At 39.3% G+C, this 21,515-nt stretch overlaps 2 protein-coding genes across 5 annotated transcripts in view; one reads left to right on the forward strand and one right to left on the reverse strand.

Annotated features, from left to right (window-relative positions):
* Positions 1-8,588, forward strand: part of RHOQ (ras homolog family member Q) — a 35,010-nt gene extending 26,422 nt beyond the window's left edge. The window contains exons 3-5 of the mRNA XM_081156888.1: positions 1,544-1,708; positions 2,008-2,103; positions 5,346-8,588. Coding sequence (XP_081013014.1) covers positions 1,544-1,708; positions 2,008-2,103; positions 5,346-5,501 — 417 coding nt within the window. The 3' untranslated portion in view covers positions 5,502-8,588. The remainder of the gene's footprint in view (positions 1-1,543; positions 1,709-2,007; positions 2,104-5,345) is intronic.
* PIGF (phosphatidylinositol glycan anchor biosynthesis class F) lies at positions 5,705-21,482 on the reverse strand. Of its 4 annotated transcripts, none has more exons than XM_081156887.1 (6): positions 21,410-21,482; positions 19,570-19,815; positions 18,876-18,967; positions 17,510-17,626; positions 11,734-11,838; positions 5,705-6,009 (listed from the first exon to the last, which is right to left on the reverse strand). In XM_081156887.1, exons 2-6 carry the CDS (start codon positions 19,795-19,797, stop codon positions 5,781-5,783), a joined length of 771 nt encoding a protein of 256 aa, XP_081013013.1. In that variant the 5' UTR covers positions 19,798-19,815; positions 21,410-21,482; the 3' UTR covers positions 5,705-5,780. The 4 variants fall into 4 exon arrangements, with proteins under 4 accessions (XP_081013013.1, XP_081013012.1, XP_081013010.1 ...); XM_081156886.1 differs by having other exon boundaries at positions 11,730-11,838; XM_081156884.1 differs by lacking the exon at positions 11,734-11,838.
* Between the last annotated feature and the right edge of the window lie 33 nt (positions 21,483-21,515).

Here is a 21,515-nt window from a genome sequence, read left to right on the forward strand (position 1 = left end):
CTTAATAGCGGAGCTCTGCCTTATTGAAAACCAATTAGAGCCCTCCACTCTTTAAAACACAGGGTAAAGGAGACTGGGGAGGGCATCTCCCTTCCTGCCCTGCAGTGGCCAACCCCAGACGCCTTCCAGCGCCACGGCCCCAGGAGGTAGGGGGCACTTCGGAGGCATCGCGGGGACACGGAGGGGCTGACTCCCGAGTCAGGACTGTGGACGGTGACGTGCTTGAGTGAACCTTACACCGAGAGGTGTTAGAGGATGGCATTCCACAAGGGAACTTCCGCTGCTGAAACTCTGAGTGGGAGGTGTTCTTACTGCTTATCCCTCTAGGCCATGTTCACTGCAGTTCCAGCAGGGAAGTGGGTCGTGTAAGAGGGGCGGTGGCCTCGGCCCAAAGTAAAGCTTCCGTGAAGCCAGGTGAAGGGCTGGCCCAACAAAACAGGATCCTGACTGTTAACTCACTGGAAGGTACATAAGAATCTGTGTCATAGAAAATAGTCTCTGTCACACGGGACCTCCGCCGCCTTTTGTGATGGATGCTAACCTGCCGCTGGCACAGCCCTTCCGTGGACTGCAGAGCAGCGGCCCAGGCTGCTGAGGTCCTCTGGCCTGGGGACGTCTCCGAGGCGCACTGAAGGGTCAGGGCAGTGCGGACGCACGGCCTCGTCTAGGGGGGTATTCGAGTGCGTGGGGTGCAGGTGTGCACGCGCACAGGCGAGGAGCTGGAGACACGCGTGGGAAGTCTCCGCTTCAGGACGGGATGGCACCTGGAACGGAAAGGGCTTCTTTGTGAATTTCCCCTGTATGTTTCCGTCTTCAAATTGTCTTGTCCTATAATAGCCAACACCTGAGGCATCTTTCTATGCCACGGCTCCACACACACACACACACACACACACACACACACACACACACACACACATAAAACCTGTATAAACAGGGAAAGCAAAGATTTAAGGTCTTAGTGAAGATGCACGGTAAGTAAGGCATAGGTTCTGGAGTATAACTGCCAGGGTTTGGACCCCATCTCTTTCCCTTATTGGCTGTACATCCTTACACAAGTTATTTAACTTCTGTGCCTCAGTTTACTCAAATGGAAGGGATACTGGTACTTATGTTGTTATGGGAATTTAATAAGTAATGCTTAGGAGAACATATGGCTCAGAACCCGACACAGTAAACTCTAAGTATATGTTGGTTATTATAAATGATTACACTTAGACTACATCTAGCTATAATCAATTCTTTGTGCAGACTTTTCAGCGAAAAATGTTTCCAGTGAGTTTTAGTAAGCACGATAGATTTTCTCCAAGTTTCATTGTAGTTGTCAATGCTCTTGTGATATTTTTACCCCACTGGTGTTCAGAACTTCAAAAGGAAAAATAACACAAACAAACGGGATGCTCTTGTTTTCCATAGAGGGCCATGCATTTCATTTGCGGAATACTCCTGACTCTGCCTCTTTGGCCAGCTAATCTAATGTACATATTACTAGTAAACGGAAGAAATGGAAGGAGAAATAATGAGGTTTTTCTTCCTTCCTTAGGAAGACTATGATCGTCTGAGGCCTTTATCTTACCCAATGACTGATGTCTTCCTCATATGCTTCTCGGTGGTGAATCCAGCCTCATTTCAAAATGTGAAAGAGGAGTGGGTACCGGAACTGAAGGAATACGCGCCGAATGTACCCTTTTTATTAATAGGAACTCAGGTACGTGTGCTTCGGAATGCTCTCCCTGGCCCGTCCTGTGGCGTGGCCCTCAGACAAACGGCCCTAAGGTCTTAGCAAATGATATACGTGTTTAAGCTCAGTTGTAAGCTATTATAAATTCTATCACATTTTTGGAAAAAGTAGTGCTGAAAGAAAGCAATGATATTAGTTGGTTTTAAAGATTAAGTTCCTTTGTTTAATCTTTTGCTGTTATGTGGGGATTAAGTGGGACTACATGCTTTGATTCATCTTTAAAGACTTGTAATTATTATGGGACATTATTGACCTTTCTTAATTAGATTGATCTCCGAGATGACCCCAAAACTTTAGCAAGACTGAATGATATGAAAGAAAAACCTATATGTGTGGAACAAGGACAGAAACTAGCAAAAGAGGTAATGGAACCTTTACAGACTTTATAAATAAGTGTAAAAGCAGCTAAAGTAATACTAGAAGCTAACATTTTTTGTGCACTTACTGTATGCTAGGCACTGTGCCGAGTGCTCTCCATGCATTATCTCATTTAATCCTTGCACCGACTCTGAGGTGGGTCTGACTAGTCCCGTTTTACAGAACAGAAACGGAGACATGGGGATGTCAGGTAACTTGTAAGGCCCCGTGGGTAATAAATGACAGAGCTGGGTTTCAGTCAAGCAGGGCCTGACTCCAGATCCCAGACTCTTATAGCACCACCAGTATTTTCCTAATAAGTCCCGTGTAGAAAGAGGCATCAGAATAAGGTGCTGATCTTTAAGCCTCCTTAATCACTTAAACATTTGTACTGTGCCAAATCAGGTTTCTGTCTTCAGTGAACACTCCTGGAATAGGTAGCGGAGTGGCATCAGGTGACAGATTAAACCTGCAGTTAAAAAAAAAAGTTATGGCTCGGATTGAAAAGAAATGAGTTGAATTTTCTTCCAATCTTTTTATGAAAGAAAGGAAATAGCATTCTAAAAAATATATAACTATGATGCGCATAATATCTTTTAACTTATATTTCTCCTCACCCCAAAGCTGGGCTTATGTTTTGCTCTGTTGGGCCCTGACATTATTAGATTCTATTTTTTAGATGTGACTTTAATAGGACTTTGGTGGAAACAGATTCTAATAAGGTCCTTTAAAATGTACTATCAGGAGGCAGAAGAAAGGAAGAAAACTTTTGGGAGGAAGCTTTTCCTAACGCAAAATATGAATAGCTTCACTAACACATCATTTTAGAAATTCCACATACTCAATTTTGTAATCTTGGGGAGAGAAGGAATTTCTAAGTGCCATAAAGGTAAAAGTCATAAATGAAAATATTGATGTTTTAACTACATAAAAGTTTAATACATCAAATGCCAGAAATGAAATTAAAAGTCATATAACAAACTTGACACATATGGCAGAAAAATGAGTTAATAAATATCCTTAGTACACAGGAACCCCTTGCATATGAATCAGAAAAAGAAATACATTTCCAAAAGAAAAATGGGCTAAGAATATCAATGGAAAATTCACTGAAAAAATGCAGATTGCCATTGAAGATAGAAAATATATTTAAACTCCTTCGTAGTCAAATGTCAGTTCAATTTCCACCTACAAAGTTGGCAAAAAAAGAGAAATGAATTATAATAGCCCTTCTTCCAGGGGTGCAAGGAAATGGGCACGCTACTGTACTGTTGGTCTTTGAGTAAAAGCGGCCTTGACGATACGCAGAAGCCTTAAAGTCATGCACACTTTTGATCAAGCAATTGCATGTGTAGGAATTTATCCTAAGAAAATTATTTGGATGTGCTTAAAGAGGTGGCTACAAAGTTGTTGCATTGTTTATAAAGGCAAAAAATAAAAAACCTTGCACTTATTAAAAATTTATGCTACTATATCGAGATGTTCAAATTTATTATGTAGTTTAAAAAAGTGCTTGCAAAACAACATGACCCCGTTTTGAGGCCTCTCGCAGCATTTGGCACAGCTGGCTCCTTCATGAAATACTCCCTCTTGGCGCCCTCGAATGCCCTCTGGTTTGTCTCCCTCTTGTTGCCTTTCCTCTGTCTCTTCATCTCCCTGTCTCGGAATGGTGGAGGCTCCAGAGATCAGCATTCAGCTTCTCGGACAGCTTTTCTTCTATGTCCACACTCATCCTCCAGGCTTAGGGGAGCTCCTGTCAGTCTCGTGGTTGGAACAATCTTCTGCTGAACATGCCCAAATTTCTACCTCCAGCCCGGACCTCTTCCCTAACTCTAGACTTGGACATCCAGCCGTTCACCCAACAAGTCCATCTTGGCTAAGCCTCTCAAAATTAAAATGTCCAAAACAATTCCGGATTTTATCTTCCAAGCCTGTCCTCCCAGTTCCTCAGGTCAAAAGCCTTGAAGTCACACTTGACCTTGCTGTTCTTATATAATATAGCCAAACATATCGCTGTACCTTCATGATAGATCCAGAGTCCAAATGCTCGCGCCATACCGTCTCAGTCGGGCCTTGGGCCCCTCCGTCTCTGGCCTGGGTACTGGAGATTCTAACTCACCTTCCTGCTTCTGTCTGTGCCCCATGTTGCCCTGTGCTCAGCACAACATCCCGAGTGAGGCTTTCAGATGTAAGCGCCGTCGGGTCACTGCCCTGCGCAGAATCCGCCCGCGGCTCCCAGCTCCTCAGGCCCAGGCCTCCTTGCTGTTCCCGTCTGTCTTCTACCTCAGGGCTTTGAACTTGCACTGCTCCCTCTGCCTGGAATGTTTTTCTCCCTGGAACATTCTTCTTTCTTTTACTCCTTTCAGCTCTCTGCTCAAGCATCACTTTGTCAGTGAGACCCTGCCTGATCTTGTCCCCACTCCTTACCTTTCTCGCGTCTCCGTTTCCCTGCAGACTCCATATTACCCTGACATGCTACCTCTATATTTATTAATTCATGGTCTTGTCCCTCCACAGCGTAAGCTTCGTGAGTAGAGACTTACTTTTGTTCCTCCTGTATTCCTTCATTTGGCAAATAAAAAGGCTCAGTACATTTTCAATGAATGAAAGAATAGGTCCCCTCTCACAGCAGAAGCCAGTCTAGCGTGGCCTCAAGGCCACCTCACTGACCTCCTCTTGCCGACCTTCCCTCGCCCCCTCCCCGCGCCCTCTCTCCTGCCACTCTGGCTTCTTTCCCGGTCCTGGACCGCTCCAAGCTCCTGCATCAAGGTCTTGGCACCTGGCGCGCCGTCTGCCTAGAAATTCCTCCTCCGGGTCTTCCTCACTGCTCACGCTTCGCCTTGTGGAGCTTTCCCTGGCCGCCGCCACCGTCCTCTGCTCTCCCCATCTTCCTCACTTTTCTCCAGGGCATGTCCCACCATCCTCCTTTGTCCCTCCCCCAGAACTTAAGCAAATGTGAGCATCACACAGCAGGGACTTTGCTGCATTGTTCATTGACATTGTCCCCAGCACCTAAAGCAGTGCTTGGCATATGGCAGGTACCCAGTAAATATCTGATGAAAGAATTGTTGCCCAAAATGTCTGGAAGGATATATACTAGTAATTTAACAGTTAGCTATCTCTGGGTGTTATGATGATTTCATTCTTTTTGCATAGTTGTATTTCATGTTCCTTATAATGGTGTTTTTGGGTCATACCAGTTGTGTAAGAAGATTTTATGTATTTGTGTGTTTTTTCTCCCTCCCAGATAGGAGCGTGCTGCTACGTGGAATGTTCAGCTTTAACCCAGAAGGGATTGAAGACTGTTTTTGATGAGGCTATCATAGCCATTTTAACTCCAAAGAAACACACAGTAAAAAAAAGAATAGGATCAAGATGTATAAACTGTTGTTTGATTACGTGAGAAACATCTTCAGTGGCCAAGGAAACTGTCCATTTCTCTCTAAGCAAGCATATGAAATGCTACACCTATACCCAGACCTCTTATAAATACTGAAGCAGTTCAAAACTTGAAAGGCAAAAACAACTGTCACCAGAATTCTATAAAGTTCATTAAGAATATTTCTTAAAGGTCCAAGAAGCAGTAAACGGCATCTGAAGCCACAATCTATTATAAATACTTTATTTCAACTAGAAGGTACAATCTCTCAGGGGTTTCATAGTTTAAAAAGGTACAATCACATCATGTAACTACATTAAAAAAAACAGTGCTGTAAATGGAACTGCCTGGCTTAGACCACATATATTTCTGCACAGTCTTTATGGAATCTGCACAAGAAAATCTTCCTTTGTTCCAATTAATTGTTCTTATATGTAAGTTGCTTTCTATTCCAGTATATCCAGAGTGGTGAAATAACAAGGCCAGCCACGTAGCCAAAGGTCGCTCCAAGCGTACAGGAGATGGGCCATACCTGAGGAGAGAATGTATGAGATCAAGAGAACAAATGTTTTATTAGTACTTGAGCACAAGTTAAGTGTAACCTAAATATTTCTATATTAAAGCTTAATGTGCTTTCTTAAAGAATGCCAAAAGTGTAATAAGGCCATAACTGCATTTATCATGAACACTAAAAATGTACACGTTTTAGTTAATGTGCATTCAACTGTAACAAGGCTTCTGGCGACTGTAGATTTAGTTTGATGCTACCCAAACTGCATGAGAGACATGCTAAAATTACAAATTAAAATTTTGGGTCAGACTTTGCCATAATCTTGGACTCAGTTTAGCTCTCTGAAGTTGGTAATTTTGTTTTTGAATTTCCACATTGGCTTGTATAGCAAATGAAATGAGAAGTATGTATGATGACCAAACCACAAGAAACTAAATTGTGTTAGAGAAAAGACCTAGAATTCAAGCATGTTACATGGAACTTATAACGAAGCAATTGCTTCCATTATAAAACTGATACCATCTTTCAGATACAGTATTGGAACCATAGCAGAAGTTATAGAACTACAACTTAAGCCAAACACCTAGAGTGTAAGTTAAACAAAATACTGGCTTCCAGGTACCCATTTCCCCCCCAGCCATATTACATTTCACAATATTACACCAAGCCAGAAGTAAATAATCCACAAGCAGTGCATGTTGGTCCCTAGGTGAAAGCCCCGTTCACATTACCTGTGAAGCTTATCTGGTATACTAGAGCACTTATAGTCTTTCTCTGGGGGAAACAGGCCATAGAACTGTGTTAGAGGTGAACCATCTTAATTACCAGCTCTGTTACCTAATTACTTCCTTGTTTGGATCTGCCTTATTCCACATACCATGCAACAGACCACAGTGTTAGACAGTTACAGTATGAACAGACCAGTGCAGTTCAGAGAAGCATAATCTCATCCATACATCCCCCCCCTTTCCTACATTTAAACTTGCTGTTGCCTAAATTATGATTTTATGTCTTTGGTAGGCTCCTGTTAATTTCCATGACTTGAGCTTATAGCTATATCTATTGCACTGATTGGGTAATGGAACACTAAACTTTTATACTTGAAAATGACAGCCTTAAATCCTCATTATCAGTCACAAATCTAGGATGGACTGTCTTGTATGTGAGCTTTGTAGAGACTTTTTAAAACATAAGTATCACCTTCCCCATTGAAGAGTGGAGAGTCTACTGGATAACTAGTCAGGAGTTTCCTCTCTGAACTGGACAGTGGATGCTTGCTTTCTCCCCTGAAGTGGTGGTTCACATTAAGTACCATGGCCTATGTATGCTCAAATGAAATCTCATGTAATGTTCTCATTTAATTTTGGTCTGCTATTTTTAGATAAAATTGAAAGGAACTGTATAAATCAATTAGTATATTAGCTAAGCTGTCCAACACATGGTATAAAGGAATTAAGACAGTAAAGTATTATACATTTCCAACTTGTCTTTGGGGATTTGGTGGGAATTTATTTTTTCTCAAATTCACATCTCTGAACTCTTCACACTTGTTTTTACTAGCCAATGAAAGTCAAAATCTAGAATTTGTCCTACCCTAAGAGAAATGGACTAGAAATCTGGAAACACAGCTCTGGTATCACCTGTTTCATGAATGGGCCTCTGTTTTCTCATCTATAAATGTGGAAGATATATGGGAGATATCTGTTGATCTCCAATGTCACTCCCTTATATCAACTCTTATGATTCTCTTCTTTTGCACAATCATGGTTGGACATTACCTTTTCAGATTCACATTCATAAGATGGTAAAAACCCTGTACATAGATTATTAGAACTCTAAGCAAAGATGATTGCATCATCTGAACCTGAAGTGCCTTAGGTACTCTATTGACCTTCATGGGGTTTGGAGTTTCCCATTGCTTATTAAGAGCCTTTTCATTGCTTTGGTTCTTTAGTAAATTTCTTTTTGCAAAATCCTTCTGGCCACTTTAACTAAAAACCAAAGATTTGTTTCCTATTCATACGCAGATTGTAGAAAATTGCCTTATTTTCAGAAAGCCGGCTTCATTAAAGGTTTAAGTCTCAACAGAAATTCAAACTAGTCACTCAACAACTAGTACAAAGTAGTGAGATATCTGGGAAATAAAGTACTTAAGAAATATCTTATTGACATCAGTTTTGCTAGTGAGTGCAGATACACTGCTTCCAGTAAGGTCATGTATGAATGAACGTAAACTTGTAGTTAATATTTTATATAATCAGTTCTGAAGCTCTTAAAAGTGATTTTAGAGGCCCCCTGAAATCTTATTTAACACGTTGCTAACTTACACCCTCATTCTATCTCTCACGGTATATTTTGGGTTTGCCCATTTCGAATTACCATATTTCCATAAGCAAAGCCTGAATTATGGTTTTTATTGTGAATTAGTTACTTTAGACACTGCTTCCATTTGATTTTCAATTATTCATTTTAAGTACCAAATTAAATACTGGTTTGTTGGTTGTTGCTTTTTAAGTGATTGTTACTTTAACAGTGTCCCATCTTAACACATGGGGCTGCAAATAAAATAACATGCATAGTTTACTATGTAAAGCATCGAATTCTTACCGTAGTAGTTTTTATTTAACACCCTGTGTAAACATTTGGGATAATACTCTTTCCTCTGTTTCTCATGCTGTGTCTACTCATCATCAGCCGAGTGTAAGCATCTGCACTTTGTTAAAAAGCATGCTGTCCAAGAGTAGGGAGAGTAATAATCCCTAGGGAATCCCAGCCAAATTCCAATTTGGGTTACTAAATTCTATTTTAATCACTTTGTAATTTCACTGTGGCTCTTTGTTTCTAAACACATACACACATTCACATACACATTCTTTAAACAGCTGCTATACTTCATCTCCAGTGGAATGCCAAAAGTGAAATAAATATAGGTTAAAGTTTTTGTCTAATGAGCAATTAAGGCTTCTTGGAACACTTGCTATTATTAAATGTCTCAAGAAATCCATGCCATCAGCAAATTAAAATGTTGGACTGGCTTTGAGATTGTTTCCTAGTGATGGATCAGGCTTTCCTGAGTGGGACTTAATTATAACACAGTAATTTTTTAAGGAGAATTTTTTAAAAATAATCTTTTAAAAATTTGTCTTTATTGATTTCAGAGAGAGGAAGGGAGAAGGGGAGGGGGAGAGAAAGGGGGGGGAGAGGGAGAGGGAGAGGGAGAGTGAGAGAGAGAGAGAGAGAGAAACATCAATGATGAGAGAGTCATAATCGGCTGCCTCCTGCACACCCCCTACTGGGGATCGAGCCGGCAAGCAAGGCATGTGCCCTGACCAGGAATCGAACCTCGATCTCCTAGATCATAGGCTGATGCTCAACCACTGAGCCACGCCAGCTGGGCAAGGAGAATTTCTTTACACAAGGGTAACTTCCCTGATTTTTGTAGACGAAGACAGGGAATGGCAAAAGGAGTAGTTGAAGGGAGTTGAGGGAGAATGCTCACTAATAATTCTTCCTCAAGCAATTTCTTACTAACCTTCTTATAATTGTTTTAAAACATTTAAACCTATACTATGGCAACAGAATTCATATTGACTTGTCAAACAATCCTAGCTTAATTGTCTATTTTCATAATTAGATCTTGAAGTTTATATTTAAAACTATTTACTTGTCTCACATACAAAGATATTTCTGTTTAACATTCTTCATGCCTAAGAGGATAAAAACACACACACAAGAACACATGGTATCATCTACTGAACAGAGGACTCAACTGCACTGGTACAAACATTTCTCCCAATTGTAGTAATCTGAGATGGCTTTGTATAATTATCTTGTTTTGTTTAAGGAAAACAGAAAACTCAAAGACATTCATGTAAAGGAAGTCTTTCACAAGTGTTTGCCACCAAAATGACAATCGTCTTTTCATCCAATTTTTATATATTTTTTAAAAAGTTTAAATGACGTAATAGAATAACGCCCCCCCTGTTGCATAACAAAAGATAATACAATGCAATTAGGTGAAATTATTAAAATTACTGTTAAAAAGAAAAACATTAAAAAAATGAACAGCTACATCATGTGAAGAAAGTATCTTATTTAGTGTACTATTACCCTTTATACCAAATGACTCATTTTTCATCACTTAAAACAGTCAGTGTAGCCCGGCCAGGCGTGGCTCAGAGGTTGAGCGGCGACCTAGGATCCAGGCGATCGGGGTTCGATTCTCAGACAGGGCACATGCCCGGGTTGCGGCCTCGATCCCCAGTTGGGGGCGTGCAGGAAGCAGCCAATCAATGACTCTCTCATCATTGATGTTTCTAACTCTCTCTCTCCCTCTCCTTTCCTCTCTCTGAAATCAATAAAGATATATTAAAAAAAAAAAAAAAAAAAGGTCAGTGTAAAATAATCAGCTTTAACAAAGGCCTAATAGTATAGGTTCTGGGTACATGGTAACTGGAAATAAATTATTTCTCTCTCAGACATAAAACAATTTCATCCTGATAAGCTAAAAAAATTTAATAATTTCTGGTTGAAAGGCACTTCAAAAATACACAAGCTTATTTCCCCTGAAAACCACACTGCTCTCTTCCAATCAGACATTACTATAACTCTGCTTACATTTTAGGAAAGGAAAATGTACTACTATATCTATGTAATGTTTGACATTTTTCAAAGCATATTCTGAGTAGTAAAGAATAGGGATTAAGAACACTGATTTTTGTATTAGACCGGATGAATCTCAGCTCTGCCATTTGTTAAATATGTGACTCTGGGCAAGTCACCTAACCTTTGTGTGCCTTGGTTTCTCATCTGCAAAATGAGGATCATCATAACACTAACCTCCTGGGGTTGCTGTAATGACGAAATGAAAGAATGCGCTATGTGGAACTTAGAACCATACCTACTACAGTATCTGGCACACAGGACAAGTGACTAACACATGTGAGCTATACTTCATAATAATCTTTTAGTTCATATTCCTAATGGGTTACCTACAGGGTGGGGCAACAGTAGGTTTACAGTTGTCAATAGTGAATCTGTTAGATAAGTTTTGGAATAACTATAATGGCATACCACTAAGCCATTAAAAATTAAGACAATGATATATGCATTACTAGCTCAGTGAACTTTAAAATATTACATATCTTCTTGGTACCAGTTTCCTCATCTGTAAAATGGGGATTAAAAGAACACTGATCTAGTGCTTTACCTAGCTTGTTTAGCTATTTTTACTGTGATAGGAAATGAAAAACTTATGCTAATGAGTTTCCATTCATATGTGCCCCTTTTAAAAACCCACATTGCTACATGCTTTTAAAAAATATTTCAAGATCAACATTCAATTTGGCCATCAATCACATTAACAAAAATATGACTCTAAGGCCACAAAGGCAATGAATATCAAAGTTGAAAATAGGGAATTCCTGCAACTTGTAGCCTGTTTTTTAAAAAGTCCTATACATATCCACAACCTAAGCTTGTTTATTCACCTATATATGTAGAAAAAAGCAGTGCTGGAAGATAGAACCAGACTGGTCTGGATGCCTGTGGCACTGAGACAGGCTCCAACAAGAAATCACCTAGATTACAGTGACAAAGGGAACTGGTATCACTACTTAATTGAACAACAAAACAATTTACACAAATATTTATATATATATATATGCTATGTATTTGTTAGCGCCATCAATTTTATTATTGTACAAACATTTATTTTGTTGCTTTAAGTAGCTGAAACCAACCTGCCATGGTCTTTCCCAATCAAGTGGAATAGGAAAGGCTCCAAGCCATGTTCCTAGAAAACTAGAAAGTGTAGTGATCTGGAGACTATTCTCCCAAATGGATGTAACTCTGTAAAACACAAACATGTAAATCACTGGTGATATATATCTCAGCTGCTGCAGAAGCACAAATTAACACTATGCATACATATTCTGTTCATTTAAAACAGACACCTCAAACTAACATATATTTACCATGAACTATTAACAATTAATTGGCAAGAAGATAAGCGTTTTTCTGTTGGAAAGCTAACCATATGCACAGAGTAAAATCAGACGACATTAAAGAGCATTGCAGTGAAATCTAAGTCTTCCTCCTGCCCTTATCATCACTACTAGTTCCTTTCCCTACAAACTGCTATTACCAACTTATTATATATATCCTTCCAGAAATATTTTATGCATGCACAAATTTTGTCTAGAATTATATATGCATATTTGCATATATGCACACATATGTATATATCCTTCAAAACAAAACTCAAAGCATCGTGATATAAACCCGGTTTTGCTGTTGTTATCCCTTAATAGTTATAATAGTACAGTAAACCTCGATATAATAGACTAATTTGGGCGAGGGGGTGTCCATTAAAATTGAAAGTCCGTTATATAATAAAATAGGTTTTCTGAATGCGTATTTTAAAAAATTAACAAATTAGTTTACCTGTTTTTACTTATGTAGACATGTTTGTGTAATTAAAATTAAGTGTGTATGAAAAGTTTCATTTCACAGAAAAGTTTTCTATATGTATTATAGCAATTTTAAATTTATACTGAATAGGTGTGACCATGTGTTAACTGTTTGCCACACACTGTTTATGAGAGGTGACCCTTGGACTTAAACATGTACACTATAGTTGTAGATATGTAATATTTATTTATGTCAGGAAAATTAACTACAGTGTGTTTTCCAACATAGGACCCCGTGATTTTCCCATTTTTATTTAGTGTGAAGGCAGAAAGACAAAACTACCAGTCTCTTAGTAGGTCTTGATTTCAGCCCGCTGTGTGGAACATCAGTGTGGTCACAGGAGAGTGAAGCCCCACCACAATGCAGTAAGTGCACTCCACATATTCAATTGTTTAACATGCAGGACTGTTATAAAGTTTATGAAGAGCAGTTTCTTTCAGCTAGTGTGATACAAGGGAAAAACATGTTTTGTGAGATGGTTTCTTTCATTAAAAATAAGCCAATTATTACACCAAAATGTTCACTGAATTAAAGAAGCCCCAAATGACAAGTCAGTTCATAAGCCAATCCATCAACAGGCCATCTCATTATTCCCCTCCCTCACCTACACAAAATAAGAGCTTCAGCTTGTTCTTGTTGAAAAGGGGCTGGAAGAAGGCTGGGGCTAATCATCATATATGCAAATTTGTATTACTTGATGGGCTTTATTGTTCTTTATTTTAGGTAACACCTACAAATGCAAGTCATTTTCTTCAACTAGCATTCAATAGAACAGAGATATGTTCCAAGCTTAGGAAAAAACTGGTGAATTGAATGTAAAAAGAGAATTGTACTGTTCAGGCAATTTAAAGGATTTTCTAAGGTAACTTTTGACTCTATGTGGCTGACAAGTGAGTTTTTAGGGCTGCCTTGCCATTTCTTTTCACCTTGCTCACACTTCACATGGGCAGGTTGCCCACACCACCTACTTGCTCAGATACAATGAGAGAATTATCTTTGAAGCTGTCATCCCATCTTAACTGGCACCATTTTTCCTGTCTTGAAGATGCATTTCAAGGATTGTACGTTATTTTCTAACCAGTTTTCTGTAACATGGAGGAGGAGAGAATGGAGGCAGGGAAAGGGAAATGCTACCTCTACAATTTAATCAGTAATATTCAGCTGAAATTTAATAAATGATGGTTCCATAAATCAAACTTTAAAAAATTTTGACCAGGGCTATGCATCCCATTAGAAATCAGATGAAGCTACTGTAGCATAGTCTGCCCCCTTGGCAGAACCCACTAGGCAGTAGCCCTGGTAGATTGATAAAAAGTAAACAGCCCTGCCCTGGCCGGGGGGGCTCAGGTGGTTGGAGCATTGTTTGGCACACCTAAAGGTTGTGGGTTTGATCCCCAGTCAGGGTTTGTATGGTAGTCAAGAGATTGATGTTTCTCTCTCACTTCAATGTTTCTCTCCCCCCCCCCCCTTCCTTTCTAAGATCAATTAAAAAAACCAACAAACATATCCCTCTAAGATCAATTAAAAAAAACAAACATATCCTTGAGTGTGGATTAAAAAAAAAGAAAAAAAAGCCTTGATGGGGATTCAGGGAAACTGTCACTCTTAAGTGTGTGTGTGTGTGTGTGTGTGTGTGTGTGTGTGTGTGTATACCTATTCTTCAAATTAGAACTTTAGTTTGGCAGCGTCTATCAACTTCTTTTGATCTATGAACTCTATTCTTCTATTCCAAAAACCTAGTCTACAGAAACCCTTGCACAAGTATGCAAAATTACATGGTACAAAGATTTTCATAATATCATTTATAATCACAAAAACGTGATAATAACCTTCAATAGTAAACCAGTTATATAACTCATGGTACATGAAATACCTGTAATAATGATTAACTGCCCAACATTCACCTCATCCTCGATGATTAGACTAATTAAATACTGGCAATCCCATTCTCCTTCCCAATAATTAGTTTAGGGAAACTCAAAGATGAGAGCTGCTGCCAGCCCAAGAATGAGAACCAGGAGCACCAGTGAGAAGTACAGCCACACCTTGACTATCTGTATCTAGAACCACACAGCTTAGTATGTGAGATAATCCGTTTCCTTATAAACTGAAGTTTTCCTTTACTTACAGATTAAGATATAGTAATTTATATTCCCACTGGCACTATCAAAGGACACTATCAAGATAGTTAAAAGATGACACACAGAAAGGGAGAAAATATCTGCAAATCATGTACCTGATAAGGGACTTGTATCTAGGATATATAAAGAACTCTTACAACTTAATAATAAAAAGACAAATAACCCAATTAAAAAATGAGCAAAGGATCTAGAGAAATTTTTCCAAGGAAAATACACAATGGCCAATAGGCACACGAAAAGATGTCTGACATCATTAGTCAGTAGGGAAATGCAAATAAACCACAATGAGATAACACTTCATACTCACTACAATAGCGATAATAAAAAAATCAGATAAACAACTGTTGGCAAGGATGTAGGGGAACTGGAGCCCTCATACACTGCTATGGGCATGTAAAATGGTGCAGCCACTTTGGAAAACAGATTGGCAGTTCTTCAAACAATTAAACATGGAGTTACTATATGACCCAGTAATTCCACTCAAGAGAAATGAAAACATATGTCCATACAAAACCCTGTATACAAATGTTTATAGCAGCTTATTCATAATAACAAAAAGTGGAAACAACTCAGATGTCCATCAACTGATGAATGGTGGTATATATCCACATAATGGAATATTATTCAGCCATTAAAAGGAATTCAGTACTCATACATGCTACAACATGGATGACACTGGAAACCATTAAGCTAAGTGAAAGGAAGCTAATTACAAAAGATCACATATTACATGATTTCATTTTTATGATGTGTCTAGAATAGTCAAATCTATAGAGACAGTAAATAGGTTAGTGGTTGCCTAGCGATGGAGAAGAGGGGACAGGAAGTGATAGCAAAAGGGTATAGAGTTTCTTTTAGAGGTGATGAAAATGTTCTGAAGCTGACCGTGGTGATTGCTGCATATATCTGTGAATATATTAAAAACCATTGAATTGTATATATATATTTTTTAACTGTATCTTTATTGATTTCAGAGAGAGGAAAGGAGAGGGAGAGAGAGAGACAGAAACATCAATGATGAGAGAGTCACTGATCGAACCCACAACCCGGGCATGTCCCCTGACTGGGAATCGAACCCCAGTCGCCTGGATCCTAGGTGGACGCTCAACCGTTGAGCCACGCCTGGCCGGGCTTGAATTGTATACTTTAAATAAGTGAAGTGTACTGTATTTGAGTTCTATCTCAATATTATTTAAAAAGTTCATCTCCCAGTTACCTCAGTTCCCCTCCTGTGTATGAGCCACAACCTCCACATCTGGTCTTAACTTTGTTAGATTTCCAACAACCCTCCTTTACCACTTTATAATAGCTTACGAGAGGCAACCCTTCCCACATCTACTACCAAAAGCAAACTTCAGGTTTTTTCCAAGGAAAAGTGCTATATTTATTATAATATTTATGTCTTTCTTAACATGTTTAACATGCATAAAACTGCCCCACCATTTTTATTAAGTTCCCATTTTTCTTTATGTGTTTTTTATTGTTCAAGTTTGCATAGTGCAGGGATTTTTCGGGCTGCATATGCCATATTATAGCAGAACTAAATATAGAAATCAGGTATCTTCCCCCAGTTACACTATCACAGAAATAGAATTCAAAGCTGGATAAATCACCCATCGAAACCAATAAGGTTTCAACCAATTTTCACTCTTTAGAATTTTCAAACTAAAATGCTAAAAGAAATTAATGCCATTTGGGATATTGTGGTAAAAATGTGGGGAAAACTTTTCAATAATGACACTTTGTTTTCTAGAGACTTTATGAACACTAGATGGTTCTAAAGGGGGAACAGTGTTCATTTGGAAAAGAGAAAGTAACTTATGGAGCCTCACTACCCATCAGGCATCCTCTGCTCTGGTTGAGCCATTCCCTTCCAAATCACACAAAAAACATGTTCACTTCATTTTCTATGGTTTCATTCATTCCCCCAGCATGAGGCATCTTTCCCTTTCCCCTTAGTCTCACCAAATCTCATACTCCTGATCCAAGTCCTTCACAGATCACCCCACCTCCAGCTCATTCTTCAGTGGTTTCCTACCCCTCTGGATTCCTACAGTACTTACTGTCTGATTTACACAATTTTAGCCTCACATTGTTTGCTCATTTCATTCTTGTCCTTTGGCCATACAAGCTCCTCAAGGAGACAATCATGGCTAACACTTCAGAATTCACACAGACACACAGACACACACACACAAAGAATCCACACACAGCTTGCACAACATGGCACACGGAGTAGGAGCTCAAGAGTTTTTGCTGCTAGGTGATAAACAGGACAAAATTATGGGCACCAAGGAACTTTCTAGTTTTATTAGTTACGACTCAACCATTTCTGATGCAAATCATCTCAATGCCTTTTAAGAAGCTAAAATTTTAATTTAGCTATGCTGAAAACATATATGGCTGCTAAGAAAATAAAATCCTATATAACTTGCACTCAGATGTCACACCACAAAAGAGGCTAAACAAGAAATGGTAGTTGTGACACTAAACATTTTTAGATTGCAACCCCAATTCCACATTATAAGATGTATGGAAGTAATTTTATCTGTTACAGTTTTATCACAGTGACAAATTATCCCTGAGAAGTGGTTTTCAAAGCTTTCCTTTGGTAGCAGAAACCTGTTTTCAAACAAAAGGCTAAATGGAATTGTTCCATACCGAAAAATGCGGAGCTGATCTTGCTAAAGTAGAGGGAGGGGACTGTAGTTCTCCCTGCTTGGATCCCCCTCAAGTGCATACAACTCCTTCCCTCTCTCCAGTCCCCAACTGCAGTGGGCCCTTAAGGCACGTCTGAGAGCCATAGAGAGCTGAGGAAGACTCATGGAACAATTATCTAGCTGCCATGAACAGAAAAATACATTAATTTTCAAACATCACTAAAATATAAAATTAAAATTAAAACTTACCCATTTCTACTGAAAACTCTTAACCAGGCTTTGATGTTTGGTCCCAACAAACACAAACAAGGTACAGTAGTAAAAGTAGACAAAAACACTGCAAATAAAAATGTTTCCAACACCAACCTAGGGGGAAAAAAAGTCATTGTTTTTTTAAAAGTATTAAAGGAGTACATATACACAAATACATAATCTTTGTTACTTAAATAGATTTAATATAAAAATATTTTCTTGTACTTTACTTTGAAAGGTAACATGAGTCCTACCAAAATGATGACTATGACAAATATAAACTATAAAAAATAATCTAGCAAATATCTGGTTTTAATGATAAGAGTTCAGAAGTGTTAAATATCCTATGATCCTTTCTGTTCAAGGCAAGTAAACCCTATTTCTAGATAATTAACTTTCTTCCTCAATAGTCTCTGGAACTTTCTCTGCAGCCAGTTCAACTTTAGCTTATGTCAGAGCCACTTAGAAAGCTGGATAAACTAAAGATTGGGGGACCCCACCTCTAGAGTTTTTGACAACCTGAGGCCTGAGAATTTGCATTTCAATAAAATGCTGATGCTGGTTTGGAACCACACTTTGAGCACCATTGCTCTAAACATTCCTTCTACTCTAAAATGGTTAGATAGAAATATCCATTTACCATTACAAAGGTCTCGTCCTCCCTTCTCTAGAAAAGAATTAACTGTTAATTTAATGTGTATATATAAAAAAAGATGTGTAAATACACATAACTATATACATAGTTATATTTGTGTGTATATATTTATATCATCACTCATTTCACCATGATCATCAATCACTGCTAAAGTTTCCCAAACTATAATGAATGTTATGTAAGAAATACTCATAAATTTAATTTGCTCTAATTTAAAATTGGTCAGTTTTGAAAAAGTGTTGAGTTAAATTTTACCTTTAAACTATAAACATTAGCTTATTAAGTATTTAAATACAGGAATCTACTGACTTTTCTTAAGAAAACAAGCACTTTTTTCAAGCACTTCAGAATCACATCTACTAAGAACTGATAGGCTAATAGTACCTAACTTACCCCTATCACTATAGTAAGTTCCCTTAGAGGCTCTAAGGGTCACACATTTATTGGTATAGTATAGTTTCTCATCTACCTCCCACCACCCCCACATGCAATTGTGTAATAGAAGGCTAGGTAAAGGGAGCATTTGATGAATTAAGTTATTTCAGTTTATAAAAGAATAACACCACTAAGGAAGGGCAATGATGTATCCTTCCATGATCCAATAATCAAACACACTGCAGTCTTTCTCTAATCAACAGAACTAGTCCTTTGTTTAGTAAATGGGTGTTTTAAAATATAATTGCCTTCAGGTAGAAATTTCAGACTTACTCTATTAATGGTGCTCCATATAGAACAAAAATTACATGAAAGACGAAACAAGACATAAGAAAGTAGATACAGCATTTCAAAAATCTGGTTACCTAAAAACAAAAACAAAAAACTGAATGAAGACTCAAGAGAATGCCTAAAGGACAGGACATATTTCCATTTTATTTATAAACATAACTTATTCCCATGTGTGAACAACTGAATGTTCTTTGGATTTGGGTATCCAGAGATCAGATCACGTCCTGTGCACAGTCAGGTGCACAGCACTCAATACAGCCCAGTAGAAAAGCTTACAAGGCAAGTATTACGGCTCCCCGATATTCTACCCACCCAACTAGCACTATAGTCAAAAAGGATTTCTGTTTCTATGGTATGTATTGAGCTATGTTGTTAATCAGTATTTATGAACTATTTACCAATAACTGCTATATTACAAAACACAAACATGGTCCTTATTATGATGATACATGAAATATTTGCTATATTATTAATTTCACAATTGATGCATGGCAAGGATCTATCAAATGTTGTGGACAGCCTTCCAGCAAGTAACAGGCTACTAATTTGAAAAAAATATCAGGTTCTCTGTCGTCACTGTAAATAACGCAACTGAGTACTTGACTAATGCTTTATTTTTTCATTAAAAGAAACACTATCTCTATCTAAAAATCACTTATCAAGAAATGAGCCTTACCTTGTATGATAATGAACTTCTTTTAGTTGAAGCATTTGGTTTCACCACGAAATATAATACTAGATTGACGGCAGTTACAAAAACAGAACAGATGCACAACCATGTCAAGTGTGTCTCCAATATTGAGAAGTTCTCCAAGAAGAATGATGGAATGAAGATGCTTAGGATAATTGAGAATATGCATAAAAGATGGGTATACAGCAGTCTCTTGATATCAGTATTTTTCATGTTTTCTTTAGTGGCTGTCTAATGAAAAACAAATTAAGAAGAGCATATGCATAAATGCTCACATAGACTAACATGGTAAACAGCTCTCAGAGCCTAAAAGGACAAATTTTCTAATTTCTTAAATATGTGACTAGTTTCTGCAAAAAGCGCATGTACTAGTACCAAATAAGCAATTCCTTTTCTCTTCTTTCTTTCTTTTTTTGGTCAAAGTCAGAGGTGAAAACAAACTGCATGGATTAATGATCTGTCCCTGTTGGAAATATAACCTATACATTCTAGAAACCCCATGAATACACTTTGGCTAACCTGTTGGCAATTTTACCATTGTGGATCCTTGTCTAATAATCACAGTAGTTCACAACATCCAGCAAATGCCAAGTGACACCAAGTGCACACTTGAATACTCAAATGGTGGCCAGTGTAATCAAGAGAGTTCAAAAAACATTATGCTAAACTAAGGGATCCTAGCGCTCCAGAAATACCAAAATGACAATGTTTGTTACAGATGCTAGATTCCAATCAAAAGGAGCACACAAATGGAAGAAAATAATTTACTTTCTATATTACACACACACACATCTTTATAAATTACCTAGCAGAGAGCTTATACATAGCACTAATGTTAAGGGTCTTATTAAAGTAATAGTCCACATGTAACTGTGGTTACTCCAGAATATATTTTACATCTCTAGCACAAAAGGGCAGGCCCATGCCTTATCCTAACAGCTTTCCTTTAATTCGCACTGTAATTTTCAAAGACAAATATTTCACTGATAAGGAAACAGGCTAAACAGGTTAGGGAACACGCCCAAGGTCGTAAGCTTCCACCTGCTACCGGCATTTCAAATAAAAGCACACATTAGGGGTCCAGAAGAGTATGAATGCCAAGAAGGGAGAAAGGAAAACTATCTCAGAGATCCTACTCTCAGCCGAGGGGCGGGGAAGCAGGTCTGCAATACATTAATTCAACAAACACCCCCCCCCCCCGTACATTTTTCTCTGGGCCACTCTCAGAATCCCAACTGACATGAGCAGGTTCGGCTGTAATCCAGTGAGCAGTATCCAAATCCCAGTGCTTACTGAGTCAATGAATGAACGGAAGGATGAATGAATGAAAGAGGGACCAAAACAAAGGAGAGGGGGTCAAATGGTGGCCCCTCTGGAGACCAGCCCCGTCAGGTCCTGGCGAGCGAGCGGAGGGCACCCATTAGGCGCCCCTCAAGGGCGGGGGGCGCTACGGCCCGGAGTCCACGGTCACACCTGGCCCGGGTCCGCAGGCTGGGCGGGGCTGAGAGAAGGCCCCTCCGGCCGGCTCCCGGGGACTTCGCGGGACTCGCCCGGCCCCAACATAAGCTGGGTCGCGCGGGACTCCGCCCAAAGCTCAGCGAGCGGGAGCGAGGCAGCGGGGTACGAGCTGAAACAGCCCAGGCGTGAGGACCCGGACAAACGGACAGACACCGAAAGGCGGAGCCGGTCCGTCAGAGGGGCCCTGGTCACGCGCGAAGGCTGGCGCGGGTGGGCCAGGGGCACGGAGGCTCGCGGCCCCCGGGCAGTTGGCAGTGGTCGCCTGCGCCCCCGGAGGCCGCGTGCCGGACTGTTCGGCGGGGCTTACCGAAATCTCCCGCCAGGAGGACGGCGAGGGCGCTACCACCTCCCACCATCTGGCGCGCCTGGCCCGGCGACCCTTCGCGCAGGCGCAGGCTTATGGGGCGGAAACC

This window comes from Miniopterus schreibersii (assembly GCF_964146895.1).
Source record: "Miniopterus schreibersii genome assembly, chromosome: 13".
Classification (NCBI taxonomy): Eukaryota; Metazoa; Chordata; class Mammalia; order Chiroptera; family Miniopteridae; genus Miniopterus; species Miniopterus schreibersii.